General features: G+C 46.5%; 1 protein-coding gene across 1 annotated transcript; it reads right to left on the minus strand.

The window, feature by feature from the left end:
• Window positions 1–4820: 4820 nt before the first annotated feature.
• Window positions 4821–21693, minus strand: ACTA2 (actin alpha 2, smooth muscle). Its single transcript, XM_045877744.2, has 9 exons — window positions 21428–21693; window positions 17406–17559; window positions 15744–15872; window positions 12819–12929; window positions 10980–11064; window positions 10475–10636; window positions 8956–9147; window positions 7314–7495; window positions 4821–5110 (listed from the first exon to the last, which is right to left on the minus strand). The coding sequence occupies exons 2-9, from the start codon at window positions 17532–17534 to the stop codon at window positions 4967–4969; spliced, it is 1134 nt and encodes a 377-aa protein (XP_045733700.1). The 5' UTR covers window positions 17535–17559; window positions 21428–21693; the 3' UTR covers window positions 4821–4966.
• Between the last annotated feature and the right edge of the window lie 1471 nt (window positions 21694–23164).

A 23164-nucleotide genomic window follows, 5' to 3' on the forward strand; every position in this document is an offset into this window, starting at 1 on the left:
TAACATTGTGAAGGTTCATCACATTGTACCATGTATCAGTACTTCGTTCCTTTTTAATGCCTGACTAATATTCCACTGAATGGATATGTCACAATTTGTTCATCCATTCATCCAGTGATGGATGTTTGGAATGTGTCCCCCCTTTGGGCTATTGTGAATAGTGCTTCTATGAACATGTGTGTAGATGTCCTTTTTGAGTATCTGTTTTCATTGTTTGGGGGTATATACATAGGAGTAGAATGGCAGGATCATATAGTAATTCTATCTTTAACTTTTTGAGAGACCACCAAACTGTTTTCCATAGAAGCTGAACCATTTTGCGTTCCTGCCAGCAATGTACAAGGGTTCTAATTTCTGCACATCTTTGCCAACACTTATTTTTTTTTTATGATAGCCATCCTAGTAGGTGTGTTTTGTAGTATCTCATAGTGGTTCTGACAGAACAGTACATTATTAACTTAATTCTTTTAAAGTCAAAATTTAAAAAAATATTTATTTAATCTCTATACCCATTGTGGGGCTCGAACCCACCACCCCGAGATCAGGAGTCACACACTCTTTGACTGAGCCAGCCAGGCATCCCAAAGTCAAATTTTAATAATAAAATCCAAGCTGATTATGAAGATGCCTGAGGCTTCTAGAACTCTCTGTCATCACAGATTGTGGGACATCCAGTCCCAGGCATTTATCAAGGTTGACTCTTTTGACTGGGTAGGACTAGAAATACAGGAGAGAGGGGCGTCTGGGTGGCTCAGTTGGTTGAGAGTTTGCCTTCAGCTCAGGTTGTGATCCCAGGGGTCCTGGGATCGAGCCCCACGTTGGGCTCCCTCCTTGGTGGAAAGTCTGCTTCTCCCTCTCCCTCTGCTCCTCCCCCTCCCTCTGCTCCTCCCCCTGCCTGTTCTCTCTCTCTTTTAAATAAATGAATAAAAAAAATCTTAGAAATACAGGAGAGAGAACTGACGAGCCATACCAATGGCACTTAAATACTACTTTTATTTGTGTGAAACTCAGTGGTTGATGTATTCACACGGGAGAAGGCTACCTGGGAACATCCATCTGAAATCAAAAACTTTTCCTTTTTTTAAGAACAAGGGCTAGTTCTTAATTTGAAGGATGGAATTTTTGTGTGGACAGGTGATGCCATTTTGTAGAGGAAGATCTGATATTGGATGATTTTAGGCCATTTCTTAAGGGGTTTCGGGTTGTAGCCTCTGCAGAGCGATCTAAAGAGGGGAGGAAATGATCAGTCCAATGATAGGACAGAGGAATAAGCTTCAAAACCAAATGTGGAGTGTAAGAAAGAGACATGACCTAAGAAAGAATACGAAAATACCATCTTTGGATTTGGTGGGTCTAGAGTGCCACCGATTTTTCTCAAAGGGACATCTGAGCTTCAGCCTCTGAAAAACTGTCATTAACTATACTACGTAAAAGCCTGTGTCCTCATCAGTTTTCCTGAAAGATAGCATATGTTACAAAAGCAGCTGGCAAACTGTAATCATTTATATTCCCTTCAGATTTCAAAGGGGGCATGGAGTTATTACAAGAACATTCTAGAAGAGCTGTAACCATCAGGAACAAATCAGAGAGGCAGCAGTCCTTGGATGTTCGTTTTCCCGGATACATTTCTGAAAACGGGATGACGAATTTAACCCGCCAGATGAAGCACTCGTGAATGGCACATGAACCCGACAGATACCAACTTTCTCACTCAACATGGCTGTCACGGCCTGTAACAGCTGTCTGATTTCAAGACTGACGTTTCACGGAGAAAACGTTATGAACTCTGCTTTAGAAAATCACAGTCAGTCATAGTCAGACTTCTGAAGTCTGTGTGTGGTTTGATGCTTTGGGGTTCTTTTTTCAGTTCCACATAGGGGTACCCTGCCTCATCTCGGCCTCTGCCAGGAACCCGGGCCACCTACATCCTACTTCTCCTTCCCCAGCCTCAACCCCCTCAGGTCCCCGCCCTGTTTTCCCAGTTAACTCTAAGTTTCTCGTAAGCACTACCTCCTCAGGGGGGCCTACTGGTCCCTCATAGCCATATTTCCCTTTTTGTGATCCTCACAGGGCACGCTAGCTACCGGTGTAATGTCCGTCTTCCTGACTAGAACTAGACCGGAAGTTCTGCCCACCAGAGCCATGCCTATCCTCTCTGTATGGTTTATCACTGTCCCAGTCCTGGCTGACAGCAAGTGGCTCTTCAAGCAGCACCTGAATTAAGTTGGGTCTCCTAGGAATGACCATGACTTGTACATCCATTTTTCAGACTCTGATATGTAACAGCCACATCTAGGACTGGGTCATTCCCTCCTCTTCCTCCTCCAGGGGTTCCTTCCTCCCCTCCAGGGTTCAAGAGGCAGCCAAATATATTGCTGGTTTTATCTCCTCGAGATTCATATGAAGCTCATCCACAAGACTCTGACACCTGTCCAGCCCTTCAGATCACCGGGCATCTTGTGGAATCAAGGGGAGGAGGTATTGATCTGAGACTGGGCAAAGGGGCATAGGCACTTAAGCTGGGTGCTCACAAGGAAGGAGGATTTCACGGATGCCCATTTTAGTGAGTGGTTCTAGTTCTCCTGATTTCTGCCTCTGGCCATGGCGCTTTCAGATTCTTGGACTTTTCCAAGCCCTCATTCCGTTATCAGAGAGCTCACATCCCCTGGTGATAGATATGAAGTAAAAAAGTGCAGCGAATTGGTTTTACTCTATGTAAACCCAATAGTGAGGATGGGAACGGTTGGTGACTTTTGCCTGAATTACAAGAGCGATCTGTTTACAATTATCTGTGCACTAATGCCCAAGTTTAGGTTCTAGTAGGTATGGAGCGCCCTTGCCTGGTAAATGTAAATCTGCAATTGGGAAATTTCCCTCAGTCATAGCATGTTACAGCGGTTCTCAAATTTTGATGTGCGAAGGAATGAATCATCAGAGAAATCTGATTAAAACTTAGGCTCCCAGTCTCGGATCCAGAGATTCTAGCTCAACTGGGTTTGGATTATGACCTTGGGATCTGCCCACTTAAAATGAGCCCCCAATGAAGTTGACCTGTGTGGCCTACGTCTTGAGACCCACTGGCCTAGGGGCTAAGAGTTGGGCTTGGAACCAAGGTCAAGTTACCCCTCTGCCAGTGGTAGGACCACTCAGAGTCTCAGGTCCTCCATCCATCAAAAGGCAGTAAGAATATCAACTCCATAGGGTTGTCGTAGGATAACATGAGGTCCTAATATAAAGGGTTTGGTATGTACCCCGCACATGCCAACTCTTATTATTTGTAGCATTAATATTAATTAGCTCAAGCTACAGGGCCAGAGAAGACCAGGGAAAGCTTGGATTTTCTGGGCCAAACAGGCATTCAGTCTTGGGTAAATCTGTGCAGTCAGATGCTGCATTGGACAGAGACGTCTCCCTCTAAGGACAGCCAATGATTGTTGACCCCCACTTAGACTTTCCCACACAAGAGAAAAGCAGCACCCAGCTGGGGGGCTGCTGAGGGCACTGAACAGCCTGGGCAGAAAAGCGCCTTGAGACTAAAGCCCTTATGAGTAGGGAAGGTGTTTCTATGCTTCTTTGTACCTCCCAGGCCAAATGGGTAAAAGAGAAGTTGAAGACAGCTTCTCTGTATAATGATATTAAGGGAACAATTTCTGTTTTTTCATCTGTAAAACGGACACGAAAGTAATATTGTGCCCACCTTGTTCTGAAGAACAGATGAGGGAGGAGATATATAAAACCCTTTGTGTGATGACTGACAGAGGTGGGCCTTGGAGACTTTTGTTAACTTTCCCATCCCTTCTGGTGTGAATATATCTGTAGCATCTTATTCGGACAGATACTGATCAGGAGAAAAGCAACTGATGATCGAGATGTGTAATGAGATTTTAGAGCAGCGTTTCTTATTCTTTTAGGAATCTCTTCCCCTGAAAGACTCTATACTTTCTTTTAATACACCTACAGATGGCCTCAGCTTACAATGGTTCGACTTAAGATTTTTCAACTTTATGATGGTGTGAAAGCAAAAGGCATTTGGTAGAAACTGTACTTTGAATTTTCATGTTTCCCCAGGCTAGCGCTGTGTGGTAGATACGCCCTCTTGAGACTGGGTGGGAGCAGCGAACACAGCTCCCAGGGTCCAGGACAAACACATTTCCTGCTATTTCGGACCCATGCAGTCATCCTGTCTTTCACTTTACAGTATTTCATAAATTACATGAGCTATCCAGCACTTGTTTTTTTATAGAACAGGCTTTGTGCTAGATGGTTTTGCCCATCTGGAGGCTACTGTCAGTGTTCTGAGGACATTTGAGGTCGGCTGGGCTCATCGACCATGTTCCGTAGTTAGGTGCCTTAAATGCATTTCGACTTGCGATATCTCCAACTCAGGTTGGAGATGGTTGGTTTGTCGGGATGTTCGCTCATTGCAAGTCGAGGAAAATCTGTATGTTTATTGTTTCACCTGTTTCATATATATTATAATCATACATCTGTGTATCTATAATACACAGTTATTGTAATTCTGTTTTTGCACATCAGGCGCCCAGTACTGAGGTTAGAAGACAGCAAGGTAATGTAATGACCCGGCAAGTTGTGAAGTCAGGGTGGGCTATCCTATTGATACACTTTCATCCACGTTTCCATTTATCTCCTGTGTATTTTCAAATTCTTTCCACGGACAGCATTTAGTCCAACTTCCCAGCTTAGTGTGAGCGAGCCCGTCCTAGCGGTGTCGTGCCCCAGGATCCACCACTAGGGGGAGCCACTGGTCCACCTACAGAAACGGGAGCCGCAGGGTGCCCATCAGAGGCCAAGTCCGCAGGTTACCAGTAACATATTTCAGATTTATTAAAAAACACATAGGTAACAAGTCAGAGCTTTGGCTAGGAATGATTTGGAAAAGAATTGAAGGCATTACTCCACATAACGTTCACAGTTGTGTGCCAGAGACAGAGAGCAAGGACGTGTTTTAGAAGCATTTGCGGTGGACAATGGACGGCCCGGCCTCGTCATATTCCTGTTTGCTGATCCACATCTGCTGGAAGGTGGACAGAGAGGCCAGGATGGAGCCCCCGATCCAGACGGAGTACTTGCGCTCCGGAGGGGCAATGATCTGTTGGCCAGGATGAGAAAGAAGGACCGTTAGCACGCTAGAACAGGGCCGGGCATTCCCCCAGGGTGCAGACTGGGTGGACCTCGCAGGAGTCCCATGGACAGCGGGGACAGTCTCAGCTGTCAGACGCCTGGCCCTAACCCCACGTTGACCCTAAGCCAACGGAGGCGACTAGTGAATTTAGAGACTCTCATTGGAGAGCTTACTCTATGAGTCTTCTTCCACCTGTTTAAGGCCACTGAGATGCACTGTTTCACACTGGAGGGCTCAGGGTGCCCTGCTGGATGACCATTTCCCTGGGGTAGGTCCCAGTAAGCTGCCCTGGCTGGCTCTCCTTGACTCATGCCAGGGGTCCCATCTACCCGCAGGAACCCCAAAACATAGCTACAGCTGAGCACTTCCCAATCTCGCTCCCGACTTGGATACTTAGGTAGAGACAAATACGGAGACTTGGGCAAAAAGACAAGGTATTTCCAAAACCACGGTGGAAAGGTTTAATTTCTGTGTATCCCTCAAGCTCTGTTTGAACGTTTATTTTTCATACACATAGCTGATACTTACTGAGCACCTACTATGTGCCTAGCACGATGCTAAGCGTTTTACATGTATTACCTCAAACCAGTTTAGAGAGTATTGAATTAGTGCCATGTTACCCATGGGGAAACAGAGTCTGAGAGAGGTTTACGTAACTGATGTAGGTCACACTGGTTGTGCACCTGTCAGACCCGATATTCAAACCTGGATCTCTTCCAGGTGTGGTTTTGTTTTGTTTCATTTTGTTTTAGAAACAACCTTTCCATTTGGGGGTAATTTTAGTTGGATAGAAAGGTGGTAGGTAAAAGACAGTCCAGAGTTCCTATAACCCCCGCCATCCAGTTTCAGTTTTCCCTAAAGTCATCACCTTATGGCCCCAGATTTTTTAACGGGTTTTCTCTCCCCACACGGGAGCCCCACGTTCCACATTCGTGTTATTCGAGAAGCCAGGTTTGGGGAAGCAGGACCGGGCCAGCTCTGGCTGCTGCCGCCGTGTGTAATACACCCCCACCCGGGCAGGGTTTGTCAGTGAGCCCAGAGCTGGTTGCATGTCTCTCCGGCAGGTGTTCGAGGGAGAAGGGGAGACAGCCGATCAGAGGAGCATTCAAGAAACACCAGCCTCAGGAAACAGTCTCTCCTCTTACCATGCAGTCTTTCAGAGCCTGTGATGCAGGCAGAGAGCTTCACTCTCTTTCTGTTATCGGCAAACCCTCTTCAAAAAAGGACAAGGGAGTGCAAATAACAGAGAATATGTTTGAATACTTCTCGCGTGCGCGGGTGTGAACTGCAGGCAGAGTGTCCTCTCTTCTGCTCCCTGGGACACGGGTCAGAGAGTCCCAGCATGGCTTCTGATTTCAGAGCGGGATAACAGCTTTTGAGAAGTCGCCAGGCACACGTAAGTTGCCTCCAAAGAACCATCTCCTTTTAATCTCTGAGTTCCTGCGACTGGGACTCAAAACACATAACATAAGGGTCTTTGGTAGCTCAGGGACCAAGCTTGGTCATCGTGGAGGGATTCTGTGCTTCTGAGCACCTAGATCAAAAGGAGTGCCAGACAGAGAGCTGAAGATACCACTCTTAATTCTTGGCCACTGAGCTGTGATCACTTTTGGAAAAAGAGTACATGCTCTAGAATCTACAGCATTTAAACCTCTTTGGAAACATGTCTGGCTCATCTGATTTTTTATAATGTTTTATGTGTGAGATGCACTAGTTCTGTGATGGGGGAAAATGACACCATGTCTACTTTTAAGAGATATAATGGAAATCATCTAGATTTACTGTGGGGATCATTTCACAATATATGCAAATATTGAATTACATTGTACACCTGAAACTAATAGAATGTTACATGTGAGTTACATCTCAATAGAAAAATAAAGGGCTATGCTCACACGGGGAGCTCTGATGAACTTCACTCCTGAAAGTAGCTGACGGACAAAGGTAATTATAGATTAAATTTTGTGCAAAATAATTTAGCTTCTCTGATGAACTGGACTGACTTAAATCCTATAAAGAGCAGAACTTGTGGATATGGACCCACTGCTTAGCCCTGGAAACCACGAGCACACGTGAGCACGACGTGGCCTCTGAAGGGCCCGTCTCGTCTGGTGATGGAGTTGGTATCATAGCCTGAAGCATAGCCGTGGCACCTGACCCTGAACCATACCTTGATCTTCATGGTGCTGGGCGCCAGCGCGGTGATCTCCTTCTGCATGCGGTCAGCAATGCCGGGGTACATGGTGGTACCCCCCGAGAGGACGTTGTTAGCATAGAGGTCCTTCCTGATGTCAATGTCACACTTCATGATACTGTTGTAGGTGGTTTCATGGATGCCAGCAGACTCCATCCCTGCAAAGGAGACATGGGCCATGATCCTTGGGTGGTGGGCAAAACCCAGGAAGAGCTGCATGGGCCGTTGGAGGGTCTTACGTTGGGCTGAAGCTAGGTAGACATCGCAGTGTGGGAACCGCCCGTCCTTAGAGTCTCCATGCGCTCCCACCTCTCATCTAGTGAGGAAGCCTTGCAGCGGCACCTCCAGGGGGCAAGGGCTGATAACCGACTCACCACTATGTGGGGTTCAAGTAAGGGCGGAGTCTCAGGCTCCCCACAGGAGGTCCAGTGCAGAGCTCGTGCCCAGGCATAGCTCAGGGCTAGCCCAAGTCTCTCTCTGCCTGCTCTCTTGCTCACACCCCTCAAAGCCAAAGGGCACCGAATCCCAGGGAAGGTGATTCATCCAATTTGGACAAAGGCTCCTTTTTCTTCAATTTTGATAATAGTTGTGTTTGGGGTTGGTTGTTTTGTTTTGTTTTGTTTTGTTTTGCTTGCCTGGATTTTTAAAAATTTCTGATGTGGGTCTTTTGAAAAGAACCTCCAGGTGGCCCTTCACCTTTTGCGATGCTGGAATGTAATTGTAATGATACCTGATTATTCATTATCAACAAGGTCTAATAGTTCCTGAGTGTTTGTTTCGGCCAGGCGTTGGGTTAAGTGTCCCACACTGTACTTCTTTTTTTTTTTTTTTAAGATTTTATTTATTTGCGAGAGAGAGAATGAGAGACAGAGAGCATGAGAGGGAGGAGGGTCAGAGGGAGAAGCAGATCCCCCCGTTGAGCAGGGAGCCCGATGCGGGACTCGATCCCGGGACTCCAGGATCATGACCTGAGCCGAAGGCAGTCGCTTAACCGACTGAGCCACCCAGGCGCCCCTCACACTGTACTTCTCACGGCCACCCTGTGATGCAGGTACCATCACAATCCTCATTTCATACATGAGGACACGGAGGCTTGGGGACATTGAGTGACCTTCCCGAGATCGTGACAGGAGAACTGAGACCCAAGCCCGGGCTCATCCCTCCCAGAACCCACCCTCTGTAAACAACTATGCTAATATTTGTCCAAGGTCAATGCTAACGTAGGAACGGGCTCTTCCGTTTTCCTCTCCCCCCAACCCCTGCACTCCTCCCAAAGTCTCAGCATTCAGCACACCCTTCCCATCCCTCGATGGCTCCACTGTGTCCTCAGCACAGACAATATCTGATTTTTTCACCATACTTCCCACACCAAGGATGCTTTTGGCTTGACTACAGCGTAGACCGTGTTTGCTTAGAAAGAAAACTCCTTTCCTGACGTTCTTCTGCTCTCTCTAGAAATCTGACACTCTTTCCTTTGCCCTGGTTTAGAAATGCATTTGGTCTTGTGGCCCCTGGCCCAAGTCCCCACATGCAGAAGGGTGCTGAGAGCCAGGGGCTGGCTGGATTCGGGGGGTTAGGGTGCTCCCCCCCTGCCCAGGGACAGGACGCTGAAGCCTACCGATGAAGGAGGGCTGGAACAGGGTCTCTGGGCAGCGGAAGCGCTCATTCCCGATGGTGATCACCTGCCCATCGGGCAGCTCATAGCTCTTCTCAAGGGAGGAAGACGACGCAGCTGTGGCCATCTCGTTTTCAAAGTCCAGAGCCACGTAGCACAGCTTCTCCTTGATGTCCCGGACGATCTCACGCTCAGCTGTCAAGATACAAACATGAGGGTTTGTGCAGGTGGTGAAAATCCACCCACCTTACTTGGGTCTCTCCTCCAAGAAGGGTTCCTTCAAAAACATGTGTAACTTCGATATCATGCAACCCAAAATCCATGATGGGAATTAAACTCTAGGTCCTCGAGGGAGCCACTTCTGTCCCTAGCAGAGGGATAGGCTCCTCAAAAATATGGTCTGGAAAATGCATGACAGGAAGAAAAGGAGCTAGCTAAAGGCACAGAGCAGGGCATCCTTCTATACGTTACATTTGGGATTTTTTTTTTTTTTTCAGGATTAACTATTCACTCTCTGTTACAATTGTCTTATAATAGTTTGTCATATTGGATTTTCAGTTGACCAGGAAGTCTTATGCTTTGGGGCCCCCACAGTTTTCAAAAAGCTCCAGAGACCCATGTTGCCCAGCCCAGGTAGGTCCCAGTTCACACCGCTGGCATATTCATCACCTTCCAGAAGGAGGCAGGCCCTGGCTCAGGACCGGTCCTGGCCCAGGAGGCTCAGGGATGCATAGTGAAGGAGGTGTGGAAGAAGCAGGCAGCCAGTACCTTTCAGACTCCTGCACTCTGAACTTCTAAGTGTTGGCTGCACCTAGGCCCCTGGGGCCTTTTGGAAATTTTCTGGGGTTCTTTTGTGGAGAGCAGAAGAGGAATGTAGGAATGAATTCAACTCCCTACCCCAGAAGAAAATTTAACACCCACAGAGCTCAAGCTCAGAGTCTATAATAAACCTCAGGTGTGTCCAGACACGGAAACGTGTGGACACCACCAGCTCGATGGGGGGAGGGCAGGCAGCCAGGGCCATGGGCACTGAGGATGGCCCAACGTGTCCAGCACCAGCTGAGGTCGCCTCTTGCAGATACAGACGGGGCGGCACCAGCTTGGAGGCCAAAGACACGTGAACAGCTTTCTGCTGGGTTGGCCTTCAAACTAGCTAACAGTTATTGACTAACTGACTCACAAATGTGGAATTACTCAGTGCTGGGAATTCCACGTGCTTGGTGTCATTCAATACAATAATCATGTGAGGGGTGACCCCCCATTCTACAGATGGTTTGGTGAGGTTGGGTCACCCTGCTGGCGGGGGCAGGACCAGGCCCTGGGCCCTCCCCTGGTGTCTCCAAGAGCACCAACCATCACTTTGAGCCAAAAAGGCCGTGCTTTGTTGTGGGCCTTGGAGTCAGGCCTTGCCACCCGCACGGTCCCCTCCCATTGTTTCCCTGGATGGTCACCAGGGTCCTGCACGTCGCTGTGAAGGAGACGCGGGCCCTTCGCCCCCAGCCCTCCCTCCCACCCATCTCACCGGTTGTCACGAAGGAGTAGCCGCGTTCAGTCAGGATCTTCATGAGGTAGTCGGTGAGGTCACGGCCGGCCAGGTCCAGACGCATGATGGCGTGGGGCAGAGCGTAGCCCTCGTAGATGGGCACATTGTGGGTGACCCCGTCCCCGGAGTCCAGCACGATGCCTGGGGGACAAATGGGCACGATGAAAGTGACCGCAGCAGCAGGTGCGTGGGCCCTGGCTGGCTGAGTGGCAGGGGAATTTCTGAGCCTCTGATTTGAAAGAGAAGAGAGAGAGCATGTGAGAGCATAGGACAGGCAGGACAGGGCTTGGGGAAGATAGAGAAAGAGGAGGAAGAGCGAGAGAAAAAGAAGGCCTGCTGGAAATAAGAGCTCGAGGGCTTATTTTTCAAGGTGGGCTGGCATTAGGCTTGTCAGCTCTAGCCAGCCCCCAGTCCGTCCAAACACCATGTTTACAACCATCAAACCCCATCATGGACGGTGCACCCAACCTGGGCTCCCGCCTACCAGTCGTGCGTCCAGAGGCGTAGAGGGACAGCACTGCCTGGATAGCCACATACATAGCCGGGACGTTGAAAGTCTCAAACATAATCTGCAAGGCAAGCCAAAGCACTGAGTTAGTGATGCTGCTGCCAGTCTGGGCCAGAATGTTCAAGAGAGCGCCCCCTGCAGGTGGGCTCAGAATATAGACTGGCTCTGGGCAGAGGACACTGTGCCCTGAGGGTGCAGGCAAGGGAAGGGGCTCTGTGCACACATGACCGGTGGGGGTATAGCTGACCACTGTGGGCTTCCTTCCTGGTCACTCAACTGTAAACGGAGGGGTCTGGACTAGGCGAGCTCCCAGTGTGAGCAGCCTAGGACCTGTTCATGATATCAAAGCCAAAAGATAAAGAGAAGATGACATTCAGGTTCAGACTTCTCTGGTCTACAGAAGGAGACCTTTGACCAGAAGCTCAGACTGGTTGGGAAGGAGCCCATTTCTGTGATTTGTCTGAGGTTCCTGTTCATCTGTTCCATTTTTTCATGTAGTTGTTGAGTCAATGTCAGCCCTAGAATCCAAGGCCACTTTGGCTGCAGCGGAAGGGACCTTGATCCTGGAAGACGAGAAATGCCCACTGGTAGCAGAGGGCCCTATATGAACACCAGTGCCTCAGCTCACACAGTCTGGGGACAAGACCAGAGCCGCTGCAGGTCACTCGTGAGAAGGCTGTGCACACGGAGATGCCCACGGGCCTCCCCTTCCCCATCCACCAAACCCTGCTTGGTCTATCCACCAGAATATCTGACATCGTTTGCTAGACCACCGTGATTCCCAACTGCTTTTCTGCCCCCACACCATTCCCAGGGACAAGAACACCCATCAGAAACGACATCGCTCGCCACATGGAGGGACACCCAGGCACACAGAGGTCCCCCTGCAGAGAATGACCGCACGTGTGTTAGTGTAAGCACACCAACCCAGAGCTCTTCTGAGGAAAAGGCCCTGCAGTATTTACATTTATTGACCCCAAAGATCCAAGGTCAACTGCAGCCTCTGCCGCTTCTAGCTGTATGACCTTGGGACACTCACCTTGTGTATGCGATCCTTGAATTGTTCATTTATATAATCAGCTATATCATTGTATATTCATTTATAGAATATAATCTGCTTCACGTTGTTCAGATTTAAAGAGACAATGCACGTAAACCACTTAACCCAGAGCTTCACTATAGCAAGCATTAAGCTGACACTGGATGCTTTTATTTGATAGTTCATCCAAACTGGAAGGCTTGTCTGGCTGGTGGAATGGATGATCTCCTACTGGAAAGTCTTTGAGCTTCATAGAAGTCACAATGATGACAATAAAAACTATTATTTGTTAAACGTTTATTATATCAGGCACCGCAAAACACATTTGACATTTTGCCTCATTGATCTTCACATCAACACTTTGAAAAATAATAGTACTAGTCTTATTCCCAACACATAGACAAGGAAACCAGGAATCCAAGAAATTAAGTGGATTCGTTAAGCTCACATAGCTGAGAAGCAACAGATCCCTGGCTGTATGTTACCCTGCATTTTGAAATGATTTCTCCTTAGAAGTTTTTAACTTAACACGTCCAACCTTTCCCATTACATATTCTAATTTCCTATTGCTTTTGGAGTCAAGGGGCAGTTCCCTCCCATAAGGATATGAGTACCATCAAGATGTTTCTGTCCTTGGGAATCCCCAAGTTCCTGGAAAATTGTTGGTCTGCAAGTGGGCTGTTGGGGTGGGCCTCCTCTCTGCTGTCCTGTCCCGTCCCTTTCAAATAGGACTCTCCCCAAGCCCCAGAGTGCTGGATCCTGGAGCGGCTATTTACCTGGGTCATTTTCTCCCGGTTGGCCTTGGGGTTCAGGGGCGCCTCGGTGAGCAGAGTTGGATGCTCTTCAGGGGCAACGCGAAGCTCATTGTAGAAAGAGTGGTGCCAGATCTAGCGGGGGACCAAGGAGAAACACAATGAGGTGATGTTGTGGAGGGCTGCGGACCCCCAGAAAGGGACCAGAATGAGCTAGCTGAAACTAGGACCAAATAGTATGTTACAAGCCCTCACGAAATATCCACATTTTTACTGACACAGAAACTGAAGCTCAAAGACTATGAGTAACTTACCCAAGGATTCACATCAAGGAGGTGACTCAGCGAAAACCCAAACCCAGGTCAGTGGGGCAGGATGGCTTAGCGGTTGAGGGCACAGGGTCTAGCTAGCATCAAATCTGGGTTCAAATCCCAGCTCAACCACTTCTTGGTTGTGCAAGCTAAGGCAAATTTTAATCCTTCCCAGCTCACCTCACCATGGGTAGTATGAAAATAACTAGTATGGGGGCACCTGGGTGGCTCAGTTGGTTAAGCGACTGCCTTCAGCTCAGGTCATGATCCTGAAGTCCTGGGATCGAGTCCCGCATCGGGCTCCCTGCTCGGCGGGGAGTCTGCTTCTCCCTCTGACCCTCCTCCCTCTCATGCTCTCTGTCTCTCATTCTCTCTCTCTAAAATAAATAAATAAAATCTTAAAAAAAAAAATAACTAGTATGTCTTGGCGAGAACCCTAGAGTTACTATTTACTCCAGCACCTGGCCCAGAATAAATATTATTATTATTATTAATCAACCATACCTTTGTTTAAAGTAATCTCTATGCCCAATGTGGAGTTTGAACTCACAACCCCGAGATCAGGAGTCTCATGCTCTTTGGACTGAGCCAGCTGGGTGCCAACTATATCTTTACCCCTACTACTACTTTAGTTAATATTCATGGGAAAATGATTTAGTTTAGCAAGAAAAGGGACAAATGAGTGAATGAATGAATAGATGAATGAAACTGACCTGAAAATCTAGTTACCATTTTTAATATTTTTGGGGAAATTTCCCTCTGCAACCTATGCTAAGAAGACAGGTGTCCCCGTCTCCACCTCCACCTCCTCCGTCCCCCTCTCTACTCTCCAGGGCTAGGAGAAGCCTGCCTTCATGCACACGCTCCAGACCTTCCATTCGTGGGCAGATATTTGGCCTTCAGGTGTTTTGAAAATAGCCTGTGCCTATTGATAGCACATCTGTATGATGCACTTGGACATGAGTGTGTTCGCTTCATGGTTGAGCATCCTCTTTAATCATCAATGCCAAAAAGAACAGACCATTGTAAAAAGGGCCAAATTAATTATATTTAAGGGCCTGAAAAGTCTTCGTTAGCACTAGGAATATTAGATTCATCCAGAACTGAAACAAAGCAAAACAAAACAAGAACTGCTTGCAAAAGTTTTATTAAATCCACAAAAGCCAGATTGACTTTAAAGATTCTTTATCTTGTTCCAGTTTCTTTGGTTTTGAAGTTGTGGTTTCTAAAAAGGAAAGAAGGCTCTTGAATGTTGTACTCCTTTGATGGAATAAAAGTAGCAGAGTGCTCAAGAAATTCCGCCTGAAATGTCACATTGAGCAAACAACCAACCCCTCCCTACCGCCAGCAAACCTCTCTCCCCAACCCCCTCTCTCGCCTCTCTCTCTCTCTCTCTCTCCAGAAGACACTTTAAATTTCAGTTTTAGAAATGACGAAATGCTTTATTCATCCCAATTCTCTAGGTGCATGCAAGCTGAGATGCTGCCAGCCTCATGGAGAAACTCTTAGAGTATTTCCTACTGCTATTAATACCTTCTCATCTCTGCAAATTGCAGCTTTAACCAAATCCGGCATCTCAGACAAAGCAAACCTAATGAAATGCTGTTGAAGAGAAGTAGAGTCCTTGGCATTATTACTGATAAATTCTAGCAATACTATTTTCTTTCTCTTAAACTGGTGAGACTGTGTGTGTGTGTGTGTGTGTGTGTGTAGGGAGCTGACAAATAAAAGTCCAGATATTGTGGTTCTAATATTTTGCAACATTAAAAAAATTAATGTCATTTTCTCATTAGCCTATCTGCTTTTTCTCCAATCACTTGTGTTTCTATGATGTCTAATAACAAACATTAAAATCCTAGGATTTGGGGCGCCTGGGTGGCTCAGTTGGTTAAGTATCTGACTCTTGATTTCAGCTCAGGTCATGATCTCAGGGTAGAGAGATGGAGCCCTGCACTGGGCTCCGCCCTGGGTGTGGAACCTGCTTAAGAGTCTCTCTCTCCCCCTGCCCCTCCTCCCCTCCCCACCCTCATTTGCCCCTCACCAATCTAAAAAAAAAAAAAAAGTCCTAGGATTTAACTCTTTCCATAAGCTCTTTTATATGAAATTGGGAGATAAAGCATTCACTTAATGCAACACAGAGAGGTACTTTTTAAAATATTTAAAAATTTTTGTCAGTTCCTTGTGCTTCAGTATACTGGGGAACATTCAGGAATGTACCAAATCTGCAATGTCATGGGTCCTGCTTGTATAGTGAAAACTAAAACACTTAAAAAAATGTTCAGGGTGATTAATGAAAAGCTTTCCAGCATGGATGGGGCAGAGGTGGCCTGGCTCCTCTCTCCTCGCCTGGGAGGCACAGCCTTTCTGCTGCTGGTGAGCAGGGGGGGTGGGGGTGAGTTAATTCCCCTGGCTGTGGGCCCTGGGAGGGTAATCCAGTTGACTGACCCAACAGACTATTAATTCCCACCCCTGGCAAAGGGCTACTGTTCTCATCTGCCAAACAGTCTCCCTCTAACTAGTTTATAAACCCTGTTAGGCAAGGGATTTTTTTTTTTTTCAACAGTAGCAAGATGTTTTGAACCAGGCCATGGAAAATTATGCATCCTGAAGGCTCAACCTACAGAGAAGCTCCCAGTACCTTTTCCATGTCGTCCCAGTTGGTGATGATGCCGTGTTCTATCGGGTACTTCAGGGTCAGGATTCCCCTTTTGCTTTGTGCTTCGTCACCCACGTAGCTGTCCTTTTGTCCCATTCCCACCATCACTCCCTACAAAGATTCAACACAGCCTGAGTCAGCCGCCCCCAGAACTTGTGAACTGATGATGATCCAATCACAAAGGGTTAAATCGTTGCAATAGGAAGTTCCTCTTTTGGTGCCAGCAACTTGACATTCTGTCTTATGGTCACTATGCCCTTAAGCAACGTCCCTCAGTTGATGGGCAACAGGCCTGAATCAGTCTCGAAATAGCAGAGGGCCCCATGGGTAAAGCAACCTTACACTGTATTTTTTTTATCTGCTCTGTTTCTTACTGAGCTCTGTTAGGGCAGAGATTGTCCTTGTCTTGTTCGTCATTATAACCAATTGCCCAGCAAGTACTTATCACTCAATAATTACTTGTTAAATGAATGCATGAAATTTTACATATAAGTTAAATGGCACTTTGCCTCTTATAAATCCTTGAAACTATACTGTTAAAGTTGTCACCCACCTTGTGAATATTTTCTAACCATTATAAGCAAAAGCATTATATAGGCAAATGAGCACTCAGTGCTTGATTTCTAATAAATAACTCCATACCAGTCAACATTAAGACATTTGCCTAAACTAGTCGGAAGTATGTTTTTAATCATTAAAGTGAAGCTTTAAAAAAGCAACAAGGGAAAGGAAATTCTCATTGTTGGGATTTTAAATGGCACTGGCGTGACTTTCAGAATTGCAAAACAGTCGTGGTTACTAGAGAGCCATGACTAGTGGTTTGTGCGAAGTATCTCCATTGCACATAGTTCAGAGGCTGATTTCAGATTTCATTCATTGGAAGAGGCTATTATTTACTCTTATGACTATATGCCAAACTGGGAGCCATAAATATCAATCAGATAGGCTCAATTCGCAACTACGTTGCTGATGCGAAGGAGAATTTCTAAGGTGAAATTCTCCCCTTTTTACCATGTGGCTGCCCCCAACGTTTTGTTTATACGTAAGGTCCTATAAAATTACCAGGTGGCTGTCCCCTATGTCACTGACTCCTAAAATATGTAAAACTACATTTGGTAGCAATGCCTCCTTCCATCTAATCTCAAGATCTTTGAGAGTGAGTGATCTAGGCATTTATTTTAATTTCCTTCCAAAGAGTGGCTGTGGTATGCATTACTAGGTAACTCACAGTATCTCTGATGATGATAATGATCGTATCGAGACAAAAAGGAATTGTGAGAAAAGGTTAACTTTATGTGTGATAGACACCCACCAGATAATCTGTCTACATGGTGTATGAAATTCATACTTACTCCTAGACATCAATCATCAGAGGTATGTTTATAACAAGGTTACATAATTTCTGGGCAGAGAGCAAGAGACGGTCTGTGGATACCCACGGACACACAGACATAGAGGGACGTCGTCTATAGCCCCGTTTCTCTCTATTCCAATCAGAATTGTTTTTATTGAATACATTTGATGTGCAACATTGTGTGAGTTTAAGGTGCACAGCCGTTATCTTGATACATTTTGATGTTGTCATGTGATTGTCAATGTTGTGATATTTATCGTGTTAGGTAATTATGGTACGATATTGCTCACCTGATGTCTGGGGCGTCCCACAATGGATGGGAAAACAGCCCTGGGAGCATCGTCCCCAGCAAAGCCAGCCTTACAGAGCCCAGAGCCATTGTCACACACGAGGGCAGTGCTGTCCTCCTCTTCACACATTTTGATGGAGCTGCTTCACAGGGTCCTAGGGGAACAGGGACGAAGGCCACCCAGCTGTCATCCCAAGATCATGGCACTTGACTGACCACTCCTACTCTCTACTCCTAGAGCGCACACCACAGGCCCTTATCACGGCATTTATCTCAAAGTACTTTAATTAGCCTGAAAACTTTTTACAAGCCACAACTCAGAAGTCCAAGTTCATAACTGGCCTCCAACACAGTGGCTGGCCCATCATCTGAGAAGCACTTTAAACAATGACCAAGCAATGGGCGCCTGGGTGGCTCAGTCGGTTAAGCATCAGCCTTTGGCTCAGGTCATGATCTCAGGATCCTGGTATTGACCCCACGTCGGGCTCCCTGTTCAGCGGGGAGTCTCCTTCTCCCTCTCCCTCTGCCCCACCACCTGCTCATGTTCTCTCTCTCTCTCTCTCTCTCTCAAATGAATAAATAAAATCTTTAAAAAAAAAAAGAATGACCAAGGAAGTGAATGAATGAGCAACTGTAGAGCACAGATGGGAATATCAGACTAGGAGATCAGATCTTCACAGAGACAAGTCATTTGTCATATGTTAAAGAAGTTTCTGGCATTTGCTGTCTGTATCAACCCAAACACATTTTTCTAGATACGTTATCACGTTTAAATATTTTCTTAACAGGGCAGACTTTGAGGGATGGGCAGCATGGGAAAATTTGGAAATGCTGAGATGTTGAAACGTTTAATGTAAAGTGTTGAAAAATCTCTTCTGGGACCTGAGAACTGTTATTTTACGTTTGGAAAACCATTAGAGCTAATTGAAACTTTCTAAGAAGGTGCTTTAAATTTTAGGGGGCCACCGTTATTCTCCATTAATAAAAATCACAGCTAACCTAAACTTCCAAGTGAAGGAGAGTCTAATAAATTACACATCAGGTAGTAGAATACCTTGCTGCCATTAGAAAAGATAAAGGATAGGGAAAAGTATATTCCATGTAAGAATGATAGATTAGAGAAAATAACATCATATGATTCTATTTAAAAATGTATTTTATGCATTGAAAAAAGATTAATTATATTTACCAAGACGTTGATGGGTATTATTTTGAAGCGGGGGGGTTTTGTGTTTTTAATGATCTTTCCTGGGTCCTATCATGTTTTCTAAATTGAACATGTATTCTTTTAGTAATAAAACAATATTTTTAATATCCTACTCTTATGCTTGGATCCTATCACCAAATTTGAAAGGTTGGAGCAAAAGTAGCAACTTTATAGATTTGGGAAATTGAAGGTTTGTTAGAGAGACCGTTTTCATTCACTGCCTTCATTTTTATTAATGAGAAAACCCAGAGGAAGTATATTGCTCACGGGCACGCAGGGCGTTGGAGGAGAGTTGAATCAGAGATCAGGTCCCTTTGGCTACCTCCTTGACTTTCAGTTTAGATTCCCTTGCATTTTTCCAAGCAGAATTAGGTGGAAATATCTCGTAAAGAGAGGGACACCCAGAGTTCTCTGCTCGACTTCGAGATCTTAAGATTTCAATCTGAGGAAGATTCTTCTAAGTTGGTGAACTCACTGCACACCCAGACCCAGATATAAAAGGCAATTCCTTTAAGGAAATTTCTGGGGTGTGAGGAAAAGAAAATGCTTTTGCAGTTGGAGTTCTTCCAGATCATTCCCAGGAAATCAGTGCTATATCTTTCCAAACGCCATGTAACCCTTTGCAAAGAGCATGAACCTCAACTGAGACCATGCATTTTAAAATCTGGGACAGGTGCTATTCTCTGCAATCGACAAACAAGGAAATCAAGACTCAAGGAATCGTAGTGACTTGTCCAAGATCCCAACACTGGTAACGTTAGGACCACAGAGATGACAGAGCGTGATGATTATGGGCTTATGCTCTGCAGTCAGACTGCCTGGGTTTGAGTCCGGACTCCACCCCTTAGAAGCCGGGTGACTTAGTAAAGTATTTAAATCTCTAAGTCACAGTTTCCTCTCCATAAGACAGCAAGAAAATCAGTACATGCTACATAGAGCTCTTATGATGGGGGGTTAGATTTTTTTTAAAAAGCATTTAAAATAATTTGTAGTGGCATACACATTATGAGTTCTCAATAAATGTTACAGTTATGATGATTAGTATCATTATATATTTATCCTCATTATCCACATCTCTGTATTTCTAGTCTTTGCTTTCTTTCCAAGCATAGCATGGAGATCCTTGACCTGTGGATTCCACTTGTAAGAATGCTCTTTCCATCCCCACCCACCTTTTCCCTTCCCAGACACTGGATTCTGTTGGGCATTCGTGTGATCTGGCTTCCGTCCTCGCAGAACCAGAAGCTGGAGGAGAAGTGAGGAATGCAGAGGAGACAAGACAGAACAGGCGGTAAGAGCTGGAAGCATGTGTGAGATGCAACCAGCTCCAAGCGGCAGGCTGCCTGTGGATGTGCTAAGCAGACTTTCCAGACCAAAAGAGTTGAAAACAGGATGAATTATTTGGAAATCGGACACTCTGAAAATGTGACGAGACGATCACCGTGAGTGCACGTGTCCTTACTAACTCTCTTCTTGGCCAGGAGGGCTTGAGGGCGGTGGGGAGTGTCTGATTACACTGCAGGAAAGGGAGGCTGACCCTCAGCATCGGCAAGCATGCAGAAAAGACATCTCAAAATTCAGTAAAAGTGTTTTTATTTGGCAAAAAATGTCCAGAAGGGATTTTCTAATCTCTCGGATGAGCACTGTCATTAGAGAAGAAGTCTCTGTGTCCCCAGAAAGCAGCTGGCTCAGTGATTTACAACCCTTATCTATAACCTGAATGAGCAGCTCCGTTTGGAGGTTTGGAGCAAAGCATTTCCTAATTAGGTAAAACACACTCGAGTGTCTGCTTTTGGGACTGCCCCCTGGTCAGGGGGTTGCTCCAACTGCCTCGCGTGCATCTTGTGCCAAAAATGAGTAGTTAGTGGCGGGGCGGGGGAGGGGGTGGGGGGTGGGGGTGGGGGGTGGGGAGAACACCACCACCAGCTCATCCGTCTTGAAAAGCAAACCATATTTAGTCATGGATCACAAAATGGAAGGAAAATTTCAGTGTGAAAACTCCAGTCGGGGCTGAAGCAAGCCAAGCCCTGATTTATAGCGAAGTTGAAGTTCAGCCTGGGGTGGCAGGGCTGGCTCCGCAGTCCTGCCAGCCTCACCAGGGTGAGAGAAATGCAAACCGGACTTCCCATAGGCTGAGAGGCGAGCAGTTGTCAGATGCATGCCCTGCTCCCTCCCTCTTTATTCACAGAGAAAGATGCAGTGGGTTTCCTGCTGCACTCTGTGACAAATGACCAGTGGACCCTGCGATGCACATCCTGAAGTATAAATTCACAGACATTCTCAAGAGACATGCCTTTCCTACAGAACCCACTACCAGTCAGAGCCTAGGAACCCAGATGCAAACGCACAAATAGTCAGCATCAAAGACCAGCCAAGTAGACTCTGTTCACTTCTAAAACCCCCTTGAGGCACCTTGGCTGCACCCGAAACACAGTCTAGTGAGAAATCCCCACACAAAACCTAACCGCAAACAAATGCTGGAGTTGCCAGTGTCTAAATATAAATAAATATGATTTACTGGAAATAGCTAGATTGCATCTCTGAAACGCCCTACAAGATCTGGGCTGCTGACTTAGTATAAAGAGAGTGACACAGAGATTCCATTCCGTCTTCCTTTTGCCCTCCTCCCCCACACCCACCTGCAACGTTAGGTGATTAGGAGCTAAGAGCTACAATCGTTTCACTACTACAGTGTTCATTCAGAGATTTCAGAGCGCGCCAGCCCAGCCAAATCTCCGTAGATGACGTCTGGTTGTCCTGAGTAATATCAGAGCTGCTGGGATCGGAAGTCACATCCCTGGGTCCGTGCCACTTACCGTGACGATGCTCGGCTGGCCTCCTCCGCTCTGGGTGGTGTTCGGGGAAGCTGAACGCTGAAGGGTTATATAGCCCCTTGGCCTGCTTCCCTCCCACTTGCTTCCCAAACAAGGAACGAAGACAGACTTGGGCCCGGCGTTCAGGCTAACACAACCATATAGGGACCTCAGCACAAAACTCTCTAATCTGGGTGGCCGGAGGTCTGGGTCTCTTCCACCGCATTCCACTGCTCTGCTCAAGGAACGGGAGGCAGCTCAGCTGCTTGCAGCAGATAAACAGCCCAAGCCTCCAGAGCACCTGCTGAGATGCCCAGAGACACTGAGCTCGTGCACCCGGGCAGAGGCACATTCCTGTTGTCGTGCTGGCCTTCCAGGGCATTTCCTCACGACCTGAGCCCGGAGAGGAGTGGCTTCGAGAAGTAGGGACTTTAAAAAACTCTTCCACAAAGGTGGCCTGCAATGAAGATATTGCTTCAACTGTTCATAAATAGAGAGAGCGCCCTGATTTAATGGGTGTCACGCTGTGTTTCTAAATCGAATCCACATGTGGTGTTAATAGAAATAGGAACTGAAGTGCAGACAGGGTTGACCAGCCCATGTTTCCCAGAGGAGCCTGGGAGTCAGCATGACCTTAACCACTTTAGTCCTTGGGCACATCGGAAATGTCCACCGTATGTCACCGAGTGATTTAGCAGAATGATGAGGGGCCACCGTTTGACCAGAGTCCACACAGCGCCCTGTTACAGAAGCCGTTTGGGAGAGAAAGGGGAGTGTTCAAGGGTGGGGGGAGGTCTCTCTGATCCTCCTCTCTACCTGCTGACCCATTTGACAGGTGACAGAGAGAGACAGGCGACCCAGGCATTTCTCAAAGACAGGGAGTCAACGGGCGTGAATCTGGCTTTAAGCTCTCATTCCCAAGGGTCGGGGGTAGCTTCAGTGTTTGACATTTGTCTGCTCCCTTCCTCCAGGCCATGGTTCCAACTAAATTCGTAATAGAAATCTTACTGGTGGATATCATGAGTGATTCTGGACGGCTGATACATGAGAACGGTACCAGAATGAATGGCTTTATTTTACAGCTAGGGCAAGCTGTTCACTTATGGTACCAGGTCTGGTACCTTGGATTTGTGGCATGCACGCACATACACATGTATTCATCTTGGAGAAATGGCACTGTTGATTATTAGAAAATTTCAGATGGCTTAAGACTACATAAATAATAAGACTACATAAATAATAACAGGTTTCTCTGTGCTTTTCAGAATCTGTCAACTGTGTCTAGTTTTTATCAACCAGAACACACAACGGTCTGCATGTTCAAACATGAAGACTTCACAATATAACATAAAATTGGGTTTGGGGGACTAAGCCAGTGGTTTTTGATCCCAGGGACCAGGTGAAGCAAAAGTTCCTTGTTTTCCTGGTTAGAGGGCAATTTGACTAGAGGTCGTCTCCCCATCTCGGGCAGTGTCTGTGTCATGCTTGGTCACTTTGTAAAGTGAATATTCCTTTAAACACCAAAGACAAGAGTTGTGGTATTCACCTTATTAATTCTTACATCAATTCCTGCCTTGATTACAGTAGAGTACAGCCACGGCCCTGACAATAACCAGATTATGATGTAAACAGACACACAAGGAGACTCAAGATTTCGTTTTTCTTAGGACTTTTTTCCCTTTTTTTCCTTTCTCCCTCCCCTCCTTCCCTCCCTTCCCCCCTCCCCCCCTTCCTTCTCTC

The sequence above is a fragment of the Mirounga angustirostris genome, unplaced genomic scaffold (assembly GCF_029215605.1).
Source record: "Mirounga angustirostris isolate CCGP_5_RB_7025 unplaced genomic scaffold, mMirAng1.0.hap1 SCAF_6, whole genome shotgun sequence".
Taxonomy (NCBI): Eukaryota; Metazoa; Chordata; class Mammalia; order Carnivora; family Phocidae; genus Mirounga; species Mirounga angustirostris.

Bases quoted from the DNA above. Each gene is read 5' to 3' on its own strand.
- ACTA2 (XM_045877744.2), bottom strand. From the start codon at position 17,534: ATGTGTGAAGAGGAGGACAGCACTGCCCTCGTGTGTGACAATGGCTCT. The intron at 11,065-12,818 runs GTAAATAGCCGC...CTTGCCTTGCAG, and splicing joins ACCGGGAGAAAATGACCCAG to ATTATGTTTGAGACTTTCAA. The intron at 10,637-10,979 runs GTAGGCGGGAGC...TTTGTCCCCCAG, and splicing joins CGCCTCTGGACGCACGACTG to GCATCGTGCTGGACTCCGGG.